General features: G+C 40.7%; 2 protein-coding genes across 29 annotated transcripts in view; one reads left to right on the plus strand and one right to left on the minus strand.

Annotated features, from left to right (window-relative positions):
* LOC110971462 (NACHT, LRR and PYD domains-containing protein 14-like) overlaps positions 1 to 24,363 on the plus strand; it is a 98,075-nt gene that overhangs the window by 13,835 nt on the left and 59,877 nt on the right. For 5 of the 25 annotated variants that reach the window (XM_051940578.1, XM_051940579.1, XM_051940580.1 and 2 more), the window contains 5 exons: positions 13,230 to 13,403; positions 14,746 to 14,919; positions 15,537 to 15,713; positions 16,519 to 16,692; positions 16,998 to 17,171. The exons of 3 other annotated variants lie outside the window; for them this stretch is intronic. In XM_051940578.1, coding sequence (XP_051796538.1) covers positions 13,230 to 13,403; positions 14,746 to 14,919; positions 15,537 to 15,713; positions 16,519 to 16,692; positions 16,998 to 17,171 — 873 coding nt within the window. Of the gene's footprint in view, positions 1 to 868; positions 2,103 to 8,169; positions 9,971 to 12,406; positions 12,581 to 13,229; positions 13,404 to 14,745; positions 14,920 to 15,536; positions 15,714 to 16,518; positions 16,693 to 16,997; positions 17,172 to 17,476; positions 17,651 to 18,626; positions 19,568 to 24,363 lie in introns of those variants that run through there. 17 more of the 25 variants (XR_007938438.1, XR_007938440.1, XR_007938441.1 and 14 more) reach the window with 14 other exon arrangements.
* Positions 20,876 to 23,867, minus strand: LOC110968292 (zinc finger protein 239-like). Of its 4 annotated transcripts, none has more exons than XM_022218142.2 (4): positions 23,713 to 23,867; positions 23,218 to 23,312; positions 22,026 to 22,937; positions 20,876 to 21,557 (listed from the first exon to the last, which is right to left on the minus strand). In XM_022218142.2, exons 2-4 carry the CDS (start codon positions 23,233 to 23,235, stop codon positions 21,507 to 21,509), a joined length of 981 nt encoding a protein of 326 aa, XP_022073834.2. In that variant the 5' UTR covers positions 23,236 to 23,312; positions 23,713 to 23,867; the 3' UTR covers positions 20,876 to 21,506. The 4 variants fall into 4 exon arrangements, with proteins under 4 accessions (XP_022073834.2, XP_022073831.2, XP_022073833.2 ...); XM_022218139.2 differs by having other exon boundaries at positions 22,009 to 22,937; positions 23,713 to 23,866; XM_022218141.2 differs by having other exon boundaries at positions 20,876 to 21,562; positions 22,009 to 22,937; positions 23,713 to 23,866.

The raw sequence follows: 24,363 nt of genomic DNA on the forward strand, positions 1-24,363 counted from the left end.
AATGGAGACAGACTTCTGATTTTTATACGTCTGTAACCCTGTATGTTTTTCTCTTATGTTTGATGGATGGAAATAAGCCTTGTGTTAAATTCGGCTTATTTACGACAATCTTGTGTAAACTTTTGAGATTGTAGTTCGTTAACATGCACTGTCCCATCCAGATAAATACAGTTGGTACTTGAAAATGATTGGACAGAAACACAATCGGAGGAGCCACAAGCTTGTTGTCATGGTGTGTTTGATGGATGTGAAGCCGACTGTTGTTGTTGTGTTGATGTGTTGAGGAAATAAAGCTGATTCCAGCTGACAGCCTTCCAGATGTGCAGAGACAGTGGTCCTCCTTCATCAAAGTGTCCATCAGATCTGATCTCACTGTTTGTTGTCTCATCAGTGATCAGCTGATCAGTGTGATGTTTGTTCTTATTTAACAGCAACATCATCACATGTAGGAACCATGAGGTGTTTGTACAGAACAGAAGCTCTGCTCAGGTCCAGCAGTCACATCTGGATCTGTGTCATTGTCTCTGCCTTCATCCAGATGTGCTGACTTCCAGCCTCCATGTTGGTTTGTCAGCTGATGTTTTCAGAGCAGATGAGATGTTGATGGACACTCAGAGACTGTTGGTTTAAATGGAGCAGCAGTAAATCCATGAGTGAAGAGTTTGTGCAGTAATGAAGCTTGATGACTGTCAGCAGTTTGTTTCCACTGTGGACTGCAGTGAAATGTGCAGAGAAACACACCTGATGCTGACAGTGTGTTCACTCCAACACGCTAACATGAAGCTGCTGCTCTGAACACGTCTGAAGTCCTGATGAGCTGCTGATCAAACTCATTCATCTCCTCTGTTCTTTCTTCTTCTCTCTGCAGATGGAAGGATTGAAGATCAGGAGGATGTTTGTGGTGAGAGGATGAGGTATGACCTGATGGTCCAGAGGTTTAAACCTGGTGTGTAGAGACTCTGACTGGTCCATGTTACTGGGAGGTGGAGAGCTTCATGCAGCAGTGACTGACAGGAACCAGAAGAAGTGGAGATGAGTGTGAGTGCTGCAGTGTGAACTGATGTGAGAACAGCTGCTCTGTGAGTCATAAAGTGGAGTCCAGCATTGTTCCTGTGGAGGTGACCGTGTCTTCAGTGAATGTTCTGATGCTCTGTCCTACAGTCTGCAGACACTGAGACTCCTCCTCCATCTGTGTTTTATTTACTGTAAACCTGAATCCCTCTGCAGCTTGTTTCTGTTTGTAACATCATCAGTGTATTTACATTTAAACAGCCACAGGCTGCTTTGATCACTGAACTAGTGTGAAGTTTGTGGTCATCACTGTTTGTGTTTCAGCACCACACTGTGGAATGATGGTGAACTGCAGCGATTGTTCATTTTTCTGCCTTTCTGATCGATGTGCAGAGTTTCCTGTCAGTGTGGGGTTGTATTTCTGCTTTTTTATTCACAGTTGTGGTCAAAGTTGTTGAGCTCATCTACCTGCACAACATTCAGGTGATGTGAAAGAAATGAGATGAAAACACGTCACCTAAAGCCGTGTTACACAGAAACATTCATCTCACTGATAACCGTAAAGATAAGCTTTATTTTAGTTCCAGACTGAATGTTTATCCAGAGCATTATTTGACATTTAAGAGCTCCAGTAAGAGTTTGTTGTTGTGGGACTGAACAATATGCAGCAGAAATCACTGTGGGAGTGTTTCAGTAGATATTTTAATTAAGATATGAATCACTGTTGTATCAGGAATAATCATTTTTGTACTTTCTTCCACTGAACAAAATATAATTGTGTATATTATTGTGATTTTTTTCCTGCATCCTCTACCAAACATGCACGTTACTTTGCTTTAAAAATGACTTCTGGCATTGCAATGCTTCAATGATAAAAACAAACTGCAGCTCCTGTGATTTGGTCGTTTCATGTGTTCAGCCCCATCTGGTGTTTTGTGTTTTTAAACATCAGTTTGTTCCTCGTGTGCTGAAGTTTTCCTTTCACTAATATTGTTTATCTGAGCTGCTGCTTTCCTTAAAGGCATTATGGAGAATGTTTTTTTGTTTGTTTAATTTGTCTGATTCACATAAAACGAATATACTGACCTTTAGTGGACTTGTATGTATGGTCTCTAAAAGAATTAAAAATAAAAAAAATAACTGTGGACATGGCAGGACCTGAAAAACATCAGCCAATCAATGCGCTCGGACCGAGGCGTTTGGTTTGCTCCCTTTCCTGTCAATCAAAAATCTTCCGGCTCAGGCCGAGTTACCAGTGTTGCCAAGTGAGCTTATTTTAAGCCACTTTGGGCTTGTTTTTCTGTACAGTCGCTTGCAAATTTCATCACTCGCGGGTTGTGGGTTTTTGGGCTTGTTTTCTAAACTGTTGACGCTTATTTGGGCTTGCTTTGCTGCCTGTATGAACCCCTCCTCATTCTCTCCCAGTTCTCCACAACAAAGCGAAACACGTTAGTCTGTCCTTTTCCAGGATCCGTCCCCCCGACGTTTCTTGGTTATCGCCCTCACCCATACTCACAAACATGCAGAGCAACACCTGTGGATGTTTGTAGGAGCGATGTAGAGAAGACCCGACGCCAGGTACAGCGAATAGACCTCAGACCTCGGTGTCTGTGTCTCTGTGTGCCCACCTGCCCGGTCCTGTCGCGGGTTGCCTGGTGACAGACGCTGCTACAGACGCTGCTGCAGCTGCGCGTTTAAAAATGCGTCCAGCCAAAACTCCACCACGTCCGAAGAAGCAAAGACATTTACAAAAGTACAGACGTGAGTAGGAAGACTTGAACTCCTGGCTTGACAGTGGCAAAAGGTACAAGGCAAACTGTGTTTCTGTTGCTCATAGACAAGCTGAAGTGAGGCAGCATCAGGAGACCATCATGTAAGAAACATGAGAACAGAGAGAACCCAACCAGCAGGTCACAGTTTATCATCCCTAATCATCTCCTGAAGTCCATATGGTAAGGGACATCATGATGTGATCAGCTGGATTTCCTACAGTATCTGGTTGTGAATTTACCAGAGGATGCTTATAATCACGCTGATGTGGTCATACACTCTACAATATTTTAGTGACTCAATAAAGGCCTAAGTTATTATTATTTTTAAAGCTTTTAAGTTTTTAATAGACATTTATTGAATTGCCTATATGTAATCAATAAATGGACTTTGCCCATCTCAAGGAAAACTCACAACTCTGATATGTTAACAGTACTAAATAAATAATATATGCATACACACATAAATGGGTTGATACATTAATTGTGTTAAGATAAGATTTATATTTAGAAAATGTTTGGTTTTTTTAGAATTTCTTTGTATATTAATCTGCATTGAAATGCTTTTTATAAATACAATCTATTACTCCTTGGGTGGTTGTGGCCCTGAGGAGCCGTGGTGGGCGTGGCCCTGAGGAGCCGTGGTGGGCGTGGCCCTGAGGAGCCGTGGTGGGCGTGGCCCTGAGGAGCCGTGGTGGGCGTCCTTTATTGTCATTTCTGAAAGGTGGCAGTCCTAGATTTTGCAAATGTGAGATACAGGCTCACCATGCAGTTTTAGCATTTAATACAACATGGTGGCACAGAAAAGCACAAAAAAACCTCTGAACCCTTCTCATCCACGAGGCTTACAGACGCTGGTTCCACCACTTCAAAACAAAACCACACAAGACAAACAAATGAGCTAAAGATCGCCACGTACACAGCCTGTCACACACATCCATCAGTGCTGTGGATCTACCTCGACTGACAAAGAAGTCATAATACACTTTTATTTTAATCAGAGCTTTAGAATCTAAGTTTGTTTTCATCAGAGTTTAAAAATTTGTATGATGTATTACATTTAAGAAGAAGGGATGACTATAAAATAATGAAAATCATGATATTGGCTGGTAAAAAGGCAATCATCAGGAGATGGAGAACTGATTCGGTCCTAAGGTGGATGAATGGCTGGATGTTATGCTGAGCAGGGACGGCTGGTATAAATGGGCTAACAGGGCTAAGCCCTCCCAGGCCAACAGAAAAAAGATGAGAAAATTATTTTTCAAATAACTTACAACAGATTGTTTTAAGTTTAGGTGAAAACAAAGGTAGCAACAGCACCAATCAGTCAAAAGAAAAACACAGAATATCTCTAAATGGACTTATTTTTTAGAGTCCCAGCATTTTTTTTTTGTCTGCATTTATTCTCATTGTTTAACTCCATGGAAGGGGTGTCAACACTTTATGAGATTAATGCATATTTTAGTCTTGCAGCCAAATATCTTATTATTTAGTGCATGCGTGTGACCATCACCAGCCCTCCCTGAAAGCTAAGCTGACACTTTTTTATTACATTTCCCTGTTTAAGAGCCAGGGAGGGCAGTGCTACACCTCAGTCGTGATGTGAGGGGAAACAAAGGGTGGACAGGACGAGAGGGGACGGACAGGGACAGGGGTGATACAGTCCGCTTTCATTCATTTGTTCTTGTAAGTGATTGACAGGTGTCATGTCCCGCCCCCGTGATTTACTGATCATGTGGGCTAACTTCAGTCAGCCCACATCCTTTGACGCAGTGAGAAAAGGTTAAGCTATGGCGGGCGTTAGCATGAACGATTATTTGCTTTCATGTCCATTTTCCTCAATGTCTTTGGAGGAAAAGCTGGAAGTTAAGAGACTGGGATCACATCGGCCGTGGATGTGAGCTTCTTTTCAAATAAGGTAGGCCCATGTTGACCTGTTAAAGGACTGTGACACCTTGTTTTTGCTGAGGTCATCTGTTGTACTGAAGGCGTGTTTTGCACTACATGTCACCAAACAGTTGTAATAAGACAGTTGCAGCAGGCTATCTGTGGGCAGTCTTTGCAGTTGGAACACGTTTTGTAGTGGTGTGTGTGTGTGTGTGTGTGTGTGTGTGTGTGTGTGTGTGTGTGTGTGTGTGTGTGTGTGTGTGTGTGTGTGTGTGTGTGAGAGAGAGAGTGTTGATGTAGAGCACTAAAAAAGTATAGTGTACCTGTAATTGATGTAACTGTGTGTATCATAGGTGATGTTGCTTTTGCAGCTGTGTTAACCATTTAATCGGTATTATGCATTTGTTAGCCCACCCAACAAATTTCACCACCAGCCGCCACTGATGCTGAGTATATATAACATGGAGAGAATTACTGAGGCTGTTAGGCTGGAAATGGACAATTTTAGTAATATATGGAAAGGATGGTTACAGTACATAAGACAGTATAGATCAGACTTCGTATAGAGGGGTAGAAACTATCCAAGCAGTGTGGCACTTTTATTTCTTTTATTTTTGATGGATGTGTGTGGGAGTTAAATACTACATGTATTTTGTGAGACACCAAGTGGTACATCAGTTTACACCCTGGTTCAATGCTACAGTGTTCCTTTGTTTCTTTAACTTTATCAGGCATCTTCAAACTGGATAATCTGTTAGTATAAAAGAAGTACATTTTGTAACTTGGTTTGGAGCTGTCTGTGAAAATTTATTGTGAATGTTATTATATCATGTGATAACTTGTATTCTTTGAGATTGGAAAAAACAATAAAATTTTTAAAAAAACAAAAGAATTAGAATAAGAGTCCAACTTAGGACACAGTGCCTCAAAATGCTGAAATGTTTTGACTAACAAACTAAAATCAGATGACTAGAACCTAATGGACCATACATCACTATCTGCTGCTGAAATTAACACCGATGAGCAGACTTTTAAAACAGATGTCCAGACTGTAAAGTAGAAATAATCTCATGTTTATTAAATACTACAGTTAGAAGCAGCAATAATTACACCCTAGTGGATATTTAGTAAATTGTTATAAAAGTATCTGTCTAATGTGTCTCTTTGTTGAGGGAAATACATTTTCATTCTGCTTCTAAAGCTCTTTATTCGCTCTAAATCTTTTTACTCAGCAGCTCATGTTTCCTCACAGGAAGAAAAAGTCAACATTTTTCCATGTGACATTTACTTCTACTTGGGTTTTGATATTCAACATGTTTTGATCTCTTTCAGGCTTATCAGCTACCCGCACTGCAGAGTAGTCATGTGATTTCAAGTGAATAAAGACAGACGGTAAAACTGAAAGTAAAGTGTTCAGACTGCATTTTAGTGGACAGAGCAGCAGGAGGGAAATAAGGTGAGTGTTGCTCCAACATTAATATTCTCAGATACTTGGAGAGGACTTTAGACTGTCAAAGCAAACAGTGAATTAACAGAGAGGTGCTGGTTGGTTTTATTACAGGATGAACTGTCTGGGTGTCACATTTCCTGTTCTGGGTGTGGCTGTTTAACAGACGTGTTTTTCATTGTTCTTGTGTCTACAGTTGATCAGAACAGTTGGTTTACCTCTGAGAAGATGAGTGATTTGGAGGAAGAGATGGACGGAGCAGAATCCTCAGCATCCAGCTGTGTGTCTATGAAGAGTGACCGGTCCAAAGAACGTGTTCCATCATTCAGTAAAGAACCTGAACCCTCAGACACACAGTAAGATTCTGTTTGCTGTAAACTGACCTGAAAGATTCATTTAGCAGGAAGAATAAAATGCTGCTGGACCTGTTAGATCAGTTTTCTTTAACTGTTGTTTGACCACAGCAGAACCTCAGTGAGGAAGTTTCCCAACAGAGAAACTGAGAAACTCCTGAATATTTGTTTGGATTACCTAAATAATACATGAGGTTCATGAAATCTCTGATTATAACACTGCAAAGACTACAGTTATAGATGATATACGTGGTCTTTGTAAGGCTAGATAAACTTCTGTTCACTAGTGCAGCTGTTGTATTACCACTGACAGCAAAGCTTCAGGGAGGATAAAGATGTGAAGGAGTTTTTCTGTCTGTGTGTATCTGTGCACATGTACATCTGAATATTTGTAAGAACGATGACCTGAGCTACATATAACATACATGAAATCTGTGTTTGCAGAAGTCAGCAGCACCGACAGAGAGCAGAATCCTCAGCATCCAGCTGTGTGTCCATGAAGAGTGACCGATCCAGAGAACTTAATCCACTATTCAGTGAAGAACCTGAACCCTCAGACACACAGTAAGACTCTGTTTTCACTCTGAACTGATCTGATGATGACTCACAGCATGAAGAGACGATGTTCACAAGAATCAAGAATCTTTACTGTCATGTTTTCACATCACAAAATTTAGATTGATGACTCCCAGCTACAGATCAAAAACAGAAAAAAGGAACACTATATGCAGATAAAATTAAATACTCAGAAGATATAAATATCTAAACATAATTAGTGCAAAATGAGCAGTGAGATGGGTGGTAAAGTGCAGTCCAGTGCTAGACTCAGTTCTTTATTGCACAGTGTGTCTGTTTTTGTGTGCAGAGGGAATGGATTGGACAGCTCTAGGATAAAAGCTGTTTTTCATTCTGGTAGTTTCACTCTTTATGTTTCTGCACCGTTTACCTGATGGAAGCAGAACAAACAGTCCATGCATGAAGCAGAAGTATTAGTGCAGAAATGTTGGTCCATTCACGGGAATTATTTCCACACCGTTCACTAATTCTTTAGTCACTTTGTGAGTTAATGCACAACTGCAAACAAAAACAAAGCTGTTTGTGTTTTATTCTCCAATTAAAATGTGAGTTTATGCAACAGGGGATTTCCAGATGCTACAAATACGACGTAAACTTACCCAGTGGAGCTAAAAACAAAAGTGAAAGAAACTCAAGAAGAGTGACTGTTGAATGCTGAAAGCCTGAAACATTCAACTGTTGTGTTGAAGTTTGGAAAAAGTAAAAATTAATGATCCAATTTTAGAATAATATTTGAATATTGATGACTTTCTGTATGAGTGTTTTTTAATGGTGACAGTAATTTTTCCTTCATGTCCACAGAGAGAAGACGAGTCATGTTTGTGTGGAGGAGCAGCCGTCCTGCTGTGCTCGGTGTCAGGACGTCCTGAAGGATCCAGTCTCTAGCAGCTGTGGACACTGGTTCTGCAGACAGTGCATCAGCTCATACTGGGACCAGTCTGCTCCATCAGGACACTCCTCCTGTCCCCTGTGTGGAGAAAGATCCAGAAGCAGCAGCTGTGGACAAAGTAAGACTGAACATCTGCTGGTGGACTGATGTGTGGAAACTGAGCTTGTTGTTGTGTTGTCCAGACATGAAAGATGTTTGTGTTTGTTGAGTCTGATTGTTTGTCTGGTCTGTGAGCAGGTGTTGGTCTGCAGGAGGTTCTGCAGGAACATAAGATGAGTCTGAGGAGGAGATGTGAACATGTGACTGAAGGAAGTGATGAAGCAGGAGGTGGAACCCTCCTCAACAGGATCTACACTGAGCTCTACATCACAGAGGGACACAGTGTAGAGGCTGATGTCCAACATGAGGTGGAGCAGCTGGAGACAGCTTCCAAGAAGAGCCTCCATGACACTCCCATCAGGTGCCAGGACATCTTTAAAGCCTTACCTGAGCAGCAGAGAGCCATCAGAGTGGTCCTGACCAACGGCGTGGCCGGCGTGGGAAAAACCTTCTCAGTGCTGAAGTTGACTCTGGACTGGGCAGAGGGCGGAGAAAACCAAGACGTCAGTGTGGTGGTGGTGCTTCCGTTCAGGGAGCTGAACTTGATCAGAGATGAGCAGCACAGTCTTCTCACGCTGCTCCATGTTTTCCATCCAACATTACAGAAGGTGACGGCAGAGCAGCTGGCTGTCTGTAAACTTTTGTTCATCTTTGACGGTCTGGATGAAAGCAGACTTTCACTGGATTTCACCAACAGGAAGGTTGTGTCTGACGTCAGCCAGAAGTCATCGCTGGACGTTCTGCTGGTCAACCTCATGGAGGGGAATCTGCTTCCCTCGGCTCTGGTCTGGATCACTTCCCGCCCTGCGGCAGCCAATCAGATCCCTCCTAAACGTGTGGACAGGTTCACAGAAGTACGAGGCTTCACCGACGTCCAGAAGGAGGAGTACTTCAGGAGGAGGATCAGTGATGAAGAGCGCTCCAGAACAATCATCTCCCACATGAAGACATCCAGGAACCTCCACATCATGTGTCGACTCCCAGTGTTCTGCTGGATCACTGCTGCAGTTCTGGAGCACATGTTGACCACAGAGCAGAGAGGAGAGCTGCCCAAGACCATGACTGACATGTTCTCACGCTTCCTGATGGTTCAGACACAGAGAAAGAAGAAGAAGTACCATGAGGGACCTGAGACGAGTCCACAGGAGCTGACGGAGGCTGACAGGGAAGTTCTTCTGAAGCTGGGGAGGCTGGCCTTTGAACATCTGGAGAAAGGAAACATCATGTTCTACCAAGAAGACCTGCAGCAGTGTGGTCTGGATGTGACAGAGGCCTCGGTGTTGTCAGGAGTTTGTACCCAGATCTTCAGGAGAGAGAGTGAGATGTTCCAGAAACCAGTCTACTGCTTTGTTCATCTGAGCGTTCAGGAGTTTCTGGCTGCAGTCTACATGTTCCACTGTCACACCAACAGGAACACTGAGGTGGTGGAGAAGTTCCTGGGAAAAGACTATGAATACATGTCCATGCATGAACACATGCCCCTGGAGGTCTTTCTGAAGAAAGTTACAGAGAAATCCCTCAGCAGTAGAAATGGTCACCTGGACCTGTTTGTTCGTTTCCTTCATGGCCTCTGTCTGGAGTCCAACCAGAGACTCTTAGGAGGTCTGCTGGGTCTGACAGAGATCCGTCCAGAAGTTATCCGTAAAATCACCAACCACCTGAAGGAGAAGAAGATTAACAGATCTCCAGATAGGAGCATCAACATGTTCCACTGTCTGATGGAGATGAAGGATCTCTCAGTCCATCAGGAGATCTTAGAGTTCCTGCAGTCAGAGAACAGATCAGAGAAGGAACTCTCTGGGATCCACTGCTCAGCTCTGGCCTACATGCTGCAGATGTCAGAGGAGGTTCTGGATGAGTTGAACCTGAACAAGTACAGAACATCAATGGAGGGACGATTGAGGCTGATTCCAGCTGTGAGGAACTGCAGAAAGGCTTGGTGAGTCCAGATGTGATTAAAATTATCAGCAAGATGTTTATCAGCGGCAGCTTATTCGTTTCATTTCATTTTATTTCACATAAAAAAAAGAGCACAGAATTTGACCGCTTCTGTGAAATGCAAATGCATAAATAAAAACAATATGATGGAGTGTGACAGAAACCCATTCGGGCTTATGCATTAGGCCACACCCCTAAAAATAAAATACATACAACTACATACAAAGCTCATTCAGAGACACAGAAGAATAAGCCAGTCAAATCTATATTATTAGGTAAACAAAATAAAACAGAAGATTGGCCATTTTCACAACCCATAACACAGTATTAATTATTATGGTTTGTATTTTAGGAGTAATTGTTTTTTTTTAGAATCTTATAACTACCTGAAGAGAAGTAACCTCCATATTCATTCCATAATTTAGCTCCTCGATATCCAAAAGAAAATTGTACCTTTTTATTTTTCATAAATTTGGGAAGATGCAAAGTTGATACTTGTCTTGTGTTGTAGGAATGAACTTGGCATTTCTTAACAAAATATTTACAAAAACAAGGGGGAGATTTACCTTGATTAATCATTTGCACAAAAGTACAAATTTGATAAATATTGATATCAAAAATATTTAACAATTTTAATTTCCAGAAAAGAGGGGCACTTGGTGCATCATAATTAGAGTATGTTGCTGAACGAACAAAAGTGCTTCCCCAGACAATATTACAATACGAAAGATAAGGATAAATTAAAGAATAATATAAAGTTAACATTACAGAATTATGAACATAATTTCGAATTTTCCTTAATATACCAAGAGATTTTGCAACTTTATTACTAACAATATGAATCTGGTTTCTCCATTGGAGTTTATCATCAAGCTGTATGCCTAAAAAACGAACTGATGAAACTTTGACAATTTGATCATTATTAATACATACTTTGATTCTCTCAGAATTATATTTCTTATACCCTGCAAACACCATAAAACTACATTTTTTAACATTTAAGGACAACTTGTTAGCTTGAAACCATACAGAATACTTCAATAAATCTTCATTTAATTTACTAGTAAGAGTGGTTAGATCTTTAGCAGAGATTAGTAAACTGGTATCGTCTGCAAATAGGATCGGGACAGTAGAATTAGTTACCTTTGCTAGATCGTTAATATAAACCAAAAAAAGTAACGGCCCTAAAATGGATCCTTGAGGAACACCATATTGCATACTGTTTGCATTTGAATCATAACCATCCATTGAAACATACTGTTTTCTATTTTTTATATAATTATATAACCATTGATGAATATTTCCATGAAAACCATATTTGTACAGTTTATTCAATAGAATATCATGATGCACTGTGTCAAATGCTTTTGAAAGATCTAAGAATACTCCGACTGAAAATTCATTATTATTTTTGGCTCGATATATTCTATCAGTTCACTCAACAAGTGCCATGTAGGTGGAATAATTCTTTCTAAATCCATACTGATATTGATAAATAATATTATGCACATTCAAATGTTTTAGCAATCTTTTATAAACCATTTTTCTAAAACCTTTGAAAAACAGGGTGAAATTGATATAGGTTTATAATTACAAAATAAACGAGAATCACCAGATTTGAAAAGTGGGAGCACCTTTGCTAATTTTAAATCTTGGGGGACAATGCCCGTTGTCATTGACAAACCACATGTGTGAGCCAATGGTTTACATACTGGAGTCAGGTACATCATTGCTTTGACTGTTGATTGGATGTAGCTGTCTTTGTGATGCACTGTTCTTGTAAAGGATGACATTCTGATGTCAGCCCTGCTGTAGTCAGTAGCTGACATTTAATCCTTATCCTCCAAACGACTTGACACGACACCTCCTCGTATCACCACCAGCACAATGGACAGTTTTTAAGTGGATCAGATGTACAGTTGCTGAATTATAACAACAAATAAACATAGAGAGATTAATTGAATTCTTAATAGGATTATTTTCTGGTCTAATATTATTCAGTCATCAGTTTTATTTCTGTAACGTTTGACAGCAAACTCCAAATGTTCCTTCATAGTCTTGAAGCTGTCAGCAGCAGGTAGATGGCATAAAAAGATCATCTTCTACAACTGATCCATTAAAAACTGGTGGATAGTATACATGTTCTTGTAATAAAGTTACTCTTATGATAACTTTGTAGAGTCAGATGTGGGTTCAGATCACTCTGACAGACTGTGTGCAGCATGGAAGCCCCTCACTGATGGATTATAGCAAAACAAACAAAAACACCTGTATATGAGAGAGGCTGAATAGAAGAATGGACAAATCCAGTCAGACATCACCTGAACCACTGATGTGAAGAACTGAATGTGAAACAAGATGTTTCTGACTGTTTTATCTTTGAATGCATGAAGTCAACATGAAGTAATAACTTGTTTTGTTCTCTGTTCTGTCACAGTCTTTCTGGCTGTGAACTCTCAGAGACTCACTGTGAAGCTGTGGTCTCAGCTCTGAAGTCCAGCCCGTCCCACCTGAAACATCTGGATCTGAGTGAGAACAAGCTGAAGGATTCAGGAGTGAAACATCTGTGTGGTTTTCTGGAGAATCCAGACTGCAGCCTGAAGACTCTGAGGTCAGACATCATGTTTTCTTTGTGTGCTGAGATGAATGTGATGTAAAGTTGTGGTGACTCTAAACTGCAGCCATCAGGCTGATCTTCTACTGATCCACACTGAGGATCTTCATGCTAACGTCTGTTTTCTTCTTCAGTGGTTTCGTCCATAGATTAATGCTGAGCTGCTGATTTAAATCCTCAATATAACAATAAAAATACTCCACTGAATAATTCACTGTTCAACTGACAGAATTCCTCTGATGCTCAGAGTGACATTTTAACACCAATCATTGGAGACTGTTTGATGGTTTAGTGTCTTTACAACGTCTCAGTAAAAGAGTGAAATAAATGTGTGAGTGTTTTTCCTTGTGTTTGTTGCTCAGCATGAGTTTGTGTGGATGGAGCCACTGGTGGAGCTGCAGAGTTTCAGAGCTGAAGTCACTCCGTCTTTATTGAAGCAGCAGCATGTTGTCATTAATATTAATGAGAGCTCTTCTTCACTGCTTCTGTTGGACTGTTTGAAGCTGCATCCTGTTGGCTTCAGCTGTTTAGAGTTTCCATTTTCTAAACTTGGACCTTCTGAAGCTTCTTCAGCACATGATGAAACTCTAAATGATTTCAAGCAGAAACTTTGTCTCCTAAACACACATACTTTTTCTTTATTCAGATTGGAGAGCTGCAGGTTGTCAGGGATCAGCTGTGAGTCTCTGGTCTCAGCTCTGAAGTCCAACCCCTCACATCTGAAAAATCTCGTACTGAGCTTCAACCATCTGCAGGATTCAGGAGTGAAACATCTGTGTGGTTTTCTGGAGAATCCAGACTGCAGACTGAAGAACCTGAGGTCAGACATCATGTTTTAGTTTTAGTTCAGTGACAGACACTTGGCTTCTGGTGTGTGTTTGCTTTTATTAGTCCTAGCTTTGTGTTAGCATGAGCTTCAGGTAGCTAGCTAAACTGGACAGCTGCCAGACACCTTTTTACGACTTCGTGCTGCAGAGTTAATCAACACGACTCCTATAGTTACCAGTTAGATGGTCTAAGAGTTCATAAAACTACACACTCTCTTTAACCTCATTTAACATTTGCTGTTTGGATGAGTAGAAAATATGTAAAGAATCAGAATCAGAAAAACCTCTGTTTATCCCCGAGGGGCAATTAGGTAGGCAATGAGCGGTACATTAAAAAAAAGGAAAAAAACCCACAAAGATGAGTGTGAAAGCAGCAGATTATGTGCAGCGGCAAGCCTGATGCCAGTAACAGTATCAGTGGTTGCTGCAGAGATAGTAAAGACAGTCGTGTCTGTATAAACTTCAGAGATGTACAACAAAAGATAATGTACAGCAATAAATTAAAAAATAATAATAATGTATGTGTCTGACAATGACATATTAATATTGCACATGACAGTGTAGATATTGCACGAGACAATATTGCACAGAGCTTAAGGTTGTTGTAACCCCTTAGAGTTCAGGAGCAGAACAGCACTGGGGACAAACTGGGAACTGGGATGATAGTGGAGTGTTTCCACTATTCCAGTGCTGATGGAGATCTGAAACAGGTTCTGGAAAACACTCCTAACCGGTCAGCACAATATCTGAGCTGATGTCAGCACCTGGTGCTCTGTTGGCCTTAGACCTCTTTAGGGCCCTTATTATGTCCATGGTGAGGAAGGTGATGGGGGGGGGGGGGGGGGGGGGGGTCACCAGATTTGAGGTTCATGTCATTGTTTTTTTTTTTTCTTTGCTATACAACATGTCAGTAACTTTAGCTTTCATTGTGAACACAAACTCATTTATTTCTATTTTAATTATCATAATTCCTAATTAATAATGTGTTTACTCATTTTCAGAGAACAATGCTTCTGTGTTTTTGGATAAGGCTGACTGTGTTTAGCTTAGCACGTGTGTGTGTTTGATCTTAGAGTTTCAGTCTAACGAAGCTACTTTGTCAACATATGGAAGACAGACTTTTGTGGCCACAATGAATTCCATAGGTTCAACATTAAAAATAGGCCAATGGAAAAACATCTTTGCATTGGTAAAAATACGCGGTCATTCTTGTATTTATGTGTAAGAAAAGTGCTGCACAAATTCTGCCTCTCTTCCACAATAAATGAAAATGTAATCTGACAATGGAGCTGTTTTTCATGACAACTAGCCATATATGTTTTATTCTTTATTCAGATTGAGGGACTGCAGTTTGTCAAAGATCAGCTGTGATTCTCTGGTCTCGGCTCTGACCTCCAACCCCTCACATCTGGAACATCTGGACCTGAGCAACAACAAGCTGAAGTATTCAGGAGTGAAACATCTGTGTGGTTTTCTGGAGAATCCAGACTGCAGACTGAAGACTCTGGGGTCAGACATCATGTTTTAGTTTTGTGTTGAAATGAATATAATATGAAAGTTGTGGTGACATGAAACTGCATCCATCAGGCTGATCTTCTACTGATCATCACTGCTGTGATTAGTCGGCATCAACAATGTCACCGTTTTAATCCAGTGAATGGTTTTACTTTGCAGTGCGTCCATTCGTGATGAGAAATGTTCAAAGGTCAAAGGTTCTTTATTGTCATCATTCCACATTTGCACATTCAACAATACAAAATTGGACTCTGGTCCCGGTTTCAGCCATAAAGACGATATAAAAACTTCCATAAAAGACAATACAAGTATCTTTTGTATCACAACTAAATTGCTGCGTCATGACATCACTTGATTTTGACTCCGTTCATTGGTCAGCTGCTGGTAGAAAATGACATCAGCAGCAGAGTCAGACTCTGTTCAGTGTAAGAATTTCCAAAAACCCAAAGTTTGAAGTACGTGAAATGATGACAGGGTTTTGTTTAGTGGAGTGTTTGATTGAAGGCAGGTGAGACGACACCCAGAGCAGGTGTCTGAAGTTTCCTTTTTCTAACTTTGTACATTCTGAACCTTCTTCAGCTCTGAAGTAACAGCTTTTATTCCTTATTCAGATTATGGGGCTGCAGTTTGCCAGACATCAGCTGTGATTGTCTGAACTCAGCTCTGAAGTCCAACCCCTCCCTTCTGACAGAACTGAACCTGAGCTACAACAAAGAGCTGCAGGATTCAGGAGTGAAACATCTGTGTGGTTTTCTGGAGAATCCAGACTGCAGACTGGAGAGTCTGAGGTCAGACATCATGTTTTGTTTTGTGCTGAGATGAATCTGATGTAAAGTTTGCTGATATTCTACTGATGATCTTCATGCTAACAGGACTGTTGTTTAGTTTCTATAATCTATACATAGATGCTAAAAAGGTGTCGACATCACTGTTTTGAGCTGATGTCGACATGTTTTTTGTTTTCTGAAATGATTGAATCAATTTTAACAAATGTTTTTCTTCTTTATCTCAACATAATTGCTGCATCATGACAGCAGTTATTTCTGGTTCCTGTCAGTTACAGTTTTAGGAAATGCAGCAGAATCCAACTGGGTTTATTTTAAAGTTTCTGAAGTCCAAACTCTGGGAATACTTCACATTATCCCAGAGCAAAAAGGTGGTTTATAGACAGCAGAGCTTTCATAGACTACAGAAACACAATGGATGAGCTCCTGAAAACGCTCAGGAGACACTTTACTTTTGTTAGCTTCTCTTCTGCTGTCTGTGCTTATATGTATTATATTTTACTACTCCTGAATTCCTAATAAGGCTGTTCTTGTTTACAAACTTAGCTGTTTCTGTTGTCATTAAAGATAACGAGTATTAAGTCGTGGCTGAAAGCCGCCCAGTAAGACCACTGGTTAACCAGCTGTCACTGCCAAGATGTTGCTCTGCAGTTATGTTATAACCACATTATAAAAAACTAAAACATGCGAGTTAAAGATGACTGTGCTGTGAATTCAGATAGTTTTACATTAATTTCAAATTACCACAGTCAAAGAAGATTTATAGGTCCTTTGTCTCGTAAAAGTATCTGTTTTATTCTGTATTCAGATTATGGTGCTGCAGTTTGTCAGAGATCAGCTGTGATTCTCTGAACTCAGCTCTGAAGTCCAACCCCTCATATCTGGAACATCTGGACCTGAGTCTCAACCAGCTGCAGGATTCAGGAGTGAAACATCTGTGTGGTTTTCTGGAGAATCCAGACTGCATCCTGAAGACTCTGAGGTCAGTTAACTGTCTGTTACTGTTGTAGATCTGAAATGTTTAACGAACAACTGGAGCTCATTTATGTTCATAAAGATCTTTTATCCATTAAGCTGTAAATCTGCTGCTGTTATGCATTTTCTTTGTATTAAAGAGACAGTTTAGGATTTAGAATAACCACAATAAGAGAAGGACAAAGTCACTGTGCTGCTTTTAGAGAAAAGCTGATTGATGAGGACAAAGTAATGTTGATCTGAACATTCAGAACCTGAACACATCTGATGGATCATCAATGATTTTATACACATCTTTTGTTCTTTATTCAGCTTGAGTGTCTGCAGTTTATCAGAGATCAGCTGTGATTCTCTGAACTCTGCTCTGAAGTCCAACCCCTCACATCTGAAACATCTGGACCTGAACTGCAACCAGCTGCAGGATTCAGGAGTGAAACATCTGTGTGGTTTTCTGGAGAATCCAGACTGCAGACTGGAGACTCTGAGGTCAGTTAACTGACTCTTACTGTTGTAGATCTTAAATTATTTTATTAACAACTGAAGCTCATTTATGTTCATAAAGAACTTTTATCCATGAAGCTGTAAATCTGCTGCTGTTATGCATTTTCTTTGTACTGAACACTGACATTTGGATTTAGAATAACCACAATAAGAGAAGGACAAAGTCACTGTGCTGCTTTTAGAGAAAAGCTGATTGATGAGGACAAAGTAATGTTGATCTGAACATTCAGAACCTGAACACATCTGATGGATCATCAATGATTTTATACACATCTTTATTCTTTATTCAGATTGAGGGACTGCAGTTTGTCAGAGATCAGCTGTGATTCTCTGAACTCAGCTCTGAAGTCCAACCCCTCACATCTGATAGAACTGGACCTGAGAGGAAACAACCTGAAGGATTCATCAGTGAAACATCTGTTAGATCTTGTGGAGAGTCCAGACTGCAGCCTGAAGACTCTGAGGTCAGTAGAAGGTTCCATCAGTCTCTGCTGCTTCCAGAAGTTTTCTACTAAACACAGTCAGTATCAAAGCAAAGATCCAGAGTTTCCTGTAAACCTGCAGCTGTGAGAGCAGAATGGAGACAGACTTCTGATTTTTATACGTCTGTAACCCTGTATGTTTTTCTCTTATGTTTGATGGATGGAAATAAGCCTTGTGCTAAATCCGGCTTATTTACGACAATCTTGTGTAAACTTATGAGATTGTAGTTCATTAACATGCACTGTCCCATCCAGATAAATACAGTTGGTACTTGAAAATGATTGGACAGAAACACAATCAGAGGAGCCACAAGCTTGTTGTCATGGTGTGTTTGATGGATGTGAAGCCGACTGTTGTTGTTGTGTTGATGTGTTGAAGAAATAAAGCTGATTCCAGCTGACAGCCTTCCAGATGTGCAGACAGTGGTCCTCCTTCATCAAAGTGTCCATCAGATCTGATCTCACTGTTTGTTGTCTCATCAGTGATCAGCTGATCAGTGTGATGTTTGTTCTTATTTAACAGCAGCATCATCACATGTAGGAACCATGAGGTGTTTGTACAGAACAGAAGCTCTGCTCAGGTCCAGCAGCCACATCTGGATCTGTCATTGTCTCTGCCTTCATCCAGATGTGCTGACTTCCAGCCTCCATGTTGGTTTGTCAGCTGATGTTTTCAGAGCAGATGAGATGTTGATGGACACTCAGAGACTGTTGGTTTAAATGGAGCAGCAGTAAATCCATGAGTGAAGAGTTTGTGCAGTAATGAAGCTTGATGACTGTCAGCAGTTTGTTTCCACTGTGGACTGCAGTGAAATGTGCAGAGAAACACACCTGATGCTGACAGTGTGTTCACTCCAACACATTAACATGAAGCTGCTGCTCTGAACACGTCTGAAGTCCTGATGAGCTGCTGATCAAACTCATTCATCTCCTCTCATCTTTCTTCTTCTCTCTGCAGATGGAAGGATTGAAGATCAGGAGGATGTTTGTGGTGAGAGGATGAAGGGTGTCCTGATGGTCCAGAGGTTGAAGCAGCAGCAGCAGCTGGTGTGTACAGACTCTGACTGGTCCATGTTACTGGGAGGTGGAGAGCTTCATGCAGCAGTGACTGACAGGAACCAGAAGAAGTGGAGATGAGTGTGAGTGCTGCAGTGTGAACTGATGTGAGAACAGCTGCTCTGTGAGTCATAAAGTGGAGTCCAGCATTGTTCCTGTGGAGGTGACCGTGTCTTCAGTGAATGTTCTGATGCTCTGTCCTACAGTCTGCAGACACTGAGACTCCTCCTCCATCTGTGTTTTATTTACTGTAAACCTGAATCCCTCTGCAGCTTGTTTCTGTTTGGAACATCATCAGTGTATTTACATTTAAACAGCCACAGGCTGCTTTGATCACTGAACAAGTGTGAAGTTTGTGGTCATCACTGTTTGTGTTTCAGCACCACCCTGTGGAATGATGGTGAACTGCAGCGATTGTTCATTTTTCTGCCTTTCTGATCGATGTGCAGTTTCCTGTCAGTGTGGGGTTGTATTTCTGCTTTTTTATTCACAGTTGTGGTCAAAGTTGTTGAGCTCATCTACCTGCACAACATTCAGATGACGTGAAAGAAATGAGATGAAAACACGTCACCTAAAGCCGTGTTACACAGAAACATGCTCATCTCACTGATAACCGTAAAGATAAGCTTTATTTTAGTTCCAGGGTGAATGTTTATCCAGAGCATTAATTGACATTTAAGAGCTCCAGTAAGAGTTTGTTGTTGTGGGACTGAACAATATGCAGCAGAAATCACGGTGGGAGTGTTTCAATGGATATTTTAATTAAGATATGAATCACTGTTGTATCAGGAATAATCATTTTTGTACTTTCTTCCACTGAACAAAATATAATTGTGTATATTATTGTGATTTTTCCTGCATCCTCTACCAAACATGCACGTTACTTTGCTTTAAAAATGACTTCTGGCATTGCAATGCTTCAATGATAAAAACAAACTGCAGCTCCTGTGATTTGGTCGTTGCATGTGTTCAGCCCCATCTGGTGTTTTGTGTTTTTAAACATCAGTTTGTTCCTCGTGTGCTGAAGTTTTCCTTTCACTAATATTGTTTATCTGAGCTGCTGCTTTCCTTAAATCCCTCCAAAGATTTTTAAATCCAGGACTGAGACGCCCCCTTCAGGACTTTCCAGGAACGACTCCTGAACCAGACTTTGGTTGACTTGGACGACTTCTGGGGTTTGTTGAGCCGCTAAAAGTCCAACCAGCTTCAGCTTACACACTGATTACGTGACATTCTTCCTCTAACTGAGCTGGAGTTTCAAAGCGACATCTGCAGCAGCAAAACCTCCACAACAGGAGCATCAGGATGCCGTTCTTCTCGTCCTTCTGGCTCCAGACGTGTTGCTGATCAAGAGTCCAAACAGGTCCAGGTTAGACTCTGAACTCTACAGGCACATCCACATTTTCCTCCACATTAACGTCAACTCTGAGGCGCTCTTGGGTCAAGAGTGGAGCTTCTTCTTCATACAGACTTTCTATCAGCTGCTGTGTTTTCAGATGTCTGGTTCTGCTTGGAGGAAGGTTTTTAGAGAAGATTCCTGACTGATAGCAGCTGTTTTCTTTGGGGCACTGAAATCATTTGTTCTTTATCTTTGTCATGTTTGTTTCTCACCTTGTGTGGCAGCTTTTTTTTTTATTATTTATAGCAGAGTGTAATTCAATAAAGTGTATTTTTACAACAGTTTGGGAACCTTTTATGATTCAAAATATGATTAGAAATGGGTGTGATTATAGCAGCTGTCTGTTTACATCTAGAGGATTCCTACTGACAATCCTGCAGCTTCATCTCAAAGACACAGTGAAACCCAATGACAGTAAAAGAATAAAACAGTACAAAACAGATTAACCATTTATATCATCTAAAACCTCTGTGCAGTATGTAAACGAAGAAATGTCATAAAATCATCCCTACTACTTAATTCAGTCATATTCTATCAGAAACCTGATGCCTAGCACGGTCACAAAGTTGAACTGTACGTTACTAAAACCACCGAATGAAACTGCAGTTACAGTATGACACGCTGTATGCATCGCGTTGCCATGGAAACCCGACATGTAGTTGGTGATGCAGAAATCACATAAACATGTTTCTATGTTTGATCCGTTTAAACTGCCGGTACTGCAGCTGACAGAACACAAATAAGAAAACCGATCAGTTTATTAGTATTTATTACGGAGAATATTCAATCAGTAACTTTAGTTTCACTTTGATTTGGTCAGAATTAAAATGATCTCCTTCATTATGGGACAGTGTCAGACCTACATGCACTTCAATGCATCATGTTTAAGTTTAACAGCCCTAATGTGCAGCTGTGTTGATCGATAAAATAAATATATTACGCTGTTTATCAGTTTTCTACCAGCATTCCAGTCTTACATCATTTCCAGTCGCAGCTTTTTACTGTCGTATATTTTTATGTTCCTCATTGTTCTCCATTTAAACAACCTGTTGACTGAACATGATTATTTTATTTGTGCAGAAGAAGAGTCAAATGACACATTAAACGCCTTCTTTTATGTGAACAGAGTTTGAAGCAGAAAGTCTGAGTTAAAGAAAATTGAAAACCACTTTCATGATACCTGATATCTCTGACTGAGGTTGTGTCAAGCCGACTTACACAAAGACATCCTGACTATATTGAATTTGCTTTTTCAGTTTGTAGTTGATTTCATGGGCTATGAATGAACCAGGTGTTGGGAAACCTCTCCCACCTTCTTTGCAGGAGTTCGGTTTGTGTCCAGTGTGACTCCGTAGGGTTCTTAGTCGGTCACAACGGTAGGATTTAGCATCGGCACAGAGCTGACAGGGCTGAGAACTGGGTCCATCTGTGCTGCTCCGCTTCAAAAACAAAGACAGAATACGTCAGGGTTTACTCCAGAACTGTGGAACGGAGGAATCATGTCTTGTCTTAAATAGAGAGCATCTCAACCAATGTCTAAGGATACTTTTGCTCTTACTGAGCTTCGACAAAAAAAAAAAAGCTGCACACCGTAATATTCCAATGGACCGCTTTTAGCTCTGAGACATACGTTCACCATCGCATCGTTACAATAAGCTTCTCCAATGTCACAGCATTTATTTCTGTCCAGAGTTGTATTCATTTTTCACCAAGATCTTACATTCTTACATTTTTTTTGGACAGGCAGCGTAGTTCTCGTACTAATCTTAAAATGCATCCGAGTGTTAAACTAGACTTGATTTCTGTGTCAGACTGAGCCTCAGCTGAAGACATGTTCCTATAATTCAACTGAACAGATATTGAGAACATTCTTTATGTAACTCACTTTGCACCGGCACTCACATGTTCTCCATTGCCGTGGATCTGTCGGTGTCGTTTTAAGGCGTTTGAAGTTTTAAAAGTCTTCTCACACTGCTCACATTTGTACGGTCTCTCCCCGGTGTGGTTTCGTCGGTGGACTATCAGGCCACAAACAGAGTTGTAGGTTTTCCCACACTGGACACAGCGGTACGGTTTGTCTCCGGTGTGGGTGATTTCATGGGCTTTAAATTCCGAGTACTTAGTAAATAGTTTGCAGCACTGGACGCAGCAGAACACATCCTGTCCGATGTGCAGGCGCTGGTGTGCCTTCAGGGTGTATTGCTGCTTGAAGGTTTTTCCACAGAGCTCACAGTGGTACGGTTGGCTGTCGGTGTGATTACGCTGATGGATAATCAAGCTTCCCTGCTCAGTAAAAGTCTTCCCACACTTGTCACAGCCGTGAGCTTTAACTCCACTGTGGATGACGTGGTGCTTTTTCAAGCTGCTCCTCACGGCAAACGTCTTCCCACACTGGTCACATCTGTGCGGTTTCTCTCCGCTGTGGACGAGCTGGTGTGTTTTCAAGCTGCTCATCTGAGCGAACGCCTTCCCACACTGATCACACCTGTGGGCTTTGACTCCACTGTGGATGATCTGATGTGCTTTTAAATGACCCAGCAGAGTGAACGTCTTCCCACACTGCTCACACCGGTGTGCTCTGACTCCGCTGTGGAAAAGCCGATGTGTTTTTAAGTTACTCAGCTGGGTAAAAGTCTTCCCACACTGATCACACCTGTGAGCTCTGACCCCACTGTGGATGAGTTTATGTATGTTTAAGTTGCCCCTCTGAGTAAAAGTCTTCCCGCACTGATCACAACACAGAGATCTAAGTCCTCGTGGAGTTCTTGTGGGAGCTCTGTCATCCTGCTGAGGGTTCACTTCGCTTCTGATTTCCTGTAGTGACAGAGATACGAAGTAAAAGAAACACAGCTGTGCAACAAATCAAACCAACAAGTCTCTGAATTAAATCTAGTTGACTTGAGCCAAAGCAAGTTTATTAGTTTAGCACAATTGAAGGTGCTTTACAGTGGCAAAGAAAGGAGCAAAGATAACTAGACGGCAAGCAAATGACACACTTTGACTCTTCTGGATTGATCTGGAGCTATTTTATAATCTTTATTTTTAGCAGCAGCAGCTTAAGAAACATCATATATTTTGAATAATAAAGTCTTACCTTTTGCATAGAATCCATTTTTCCTCTGTCATGGCCGAGATTAATTCAAATGACTGACGGTGTTCCTCGGCTCCTTTCCTCCACCTGGAGATCAGCTGTGACAAAAATCTGATTATTATTATTATCATTATCATTATTATTATCATCAGGCTGTCTCTCTTCGCTCAGCTGTCTTTATATCTTTATCAGCAAACACAAAAGCACCGACTTGAGTTTTAATTCGTTGTAATTCAACTCACAAACGAACCAAACAAACCCAAACTGATTTAACGAGAAATTCAGAGAGAAAAATAACAACATCCAACATCTGCCCTCTAATAGATGCTAAACAAACAAAAACAAAAACAACCCGAAAACTCAATTCTTCTTCTTTAGGACTAATGGTAAAACCCCATCATTAATAGCTGCACATAAACCCCCTCCTCATGCAGTATATCATGCTTACTTTTATTAATGTTTATTTACAACAGCAGGACAATAAAGGTATATTCTGACCTGGACGAACAGAGCCGCTCCGGGACCAAACTGGACCTGATGTCCGCTTTTTAAACGTGTTCGCTCCTTTGAACCATTAAACCTCATCCGCTACGTTAGTATTACTACAAAAACTACAATAAATACTACTACTACTACTACTACTACTACTGCTGCTGCTGTTTCTTCTTCGCCTGTTTGCCGGTTGACGCTGCGTTACCGCCACCTGCTGGTCTGGAGGACAAACAGCGAATTGCTACTTATGTTTGTATTTTTAGCTCATTTTTTCTGCTTATGTTTATCTGTATGTTTTGTGATGTTTGTGACAAAAGCGATTTCCCCTCAGGGACCAATAAAGTATTTTCTATTCTGAGTTTGTTCTTTAAAACAATACTTTTTTAAAATTATGATTATTATTTTACATTTTATAGTTTCCTGACGACTGATCGATTAATCAAAGAAAAAAAAAAGCAAGATTGGTCGACAATGAAAATAATCGTTTACTGCATATGTGTGGCTTGTCTAAAATTATTTTTCAGACTGTGATTAACCCGATTTATTATAGATGAGTCTTGTATAGAAAATAAAGAATTGATCCCTTTTGCAGCTATTCTATGGGCGGTCTTCTTCTTGTCCTTTCTTCTTTTCCCTTCAGGGGTCGCCACAGCGAAT

The sequence above is a fragment of the Acanthochromis polyacanthus genome, chromosome 20 (genome assembly GCF_021347895.1).
Source record: "Acanthochromis polyacanthus isolate Apoly-LR-REF ecotype Palm Island chromosome 20, KAUST_Apoly_ChrSc, whole genome shotgun sequence".
NCBI classification, from domain to species: domain Eukaryota; kingdom Metazoa; phylum Chordata; class Actinopteri; family Pomacentridae; genus Acanthochromis; species Acanthochromis polyacanthus.

Excerpts from the sequence above, each read along its gene's own strand:
- LOC110968292 (XM_022218139.2), bottom strand. Across the intron at positions 21,558-22,008 it reads CATGTGAGTGCCGGTGCAAA|CAGCACAGATGGACCCAGTT; the intron begins GTGAGTTACATA and ends TTTGAAGCGGAG.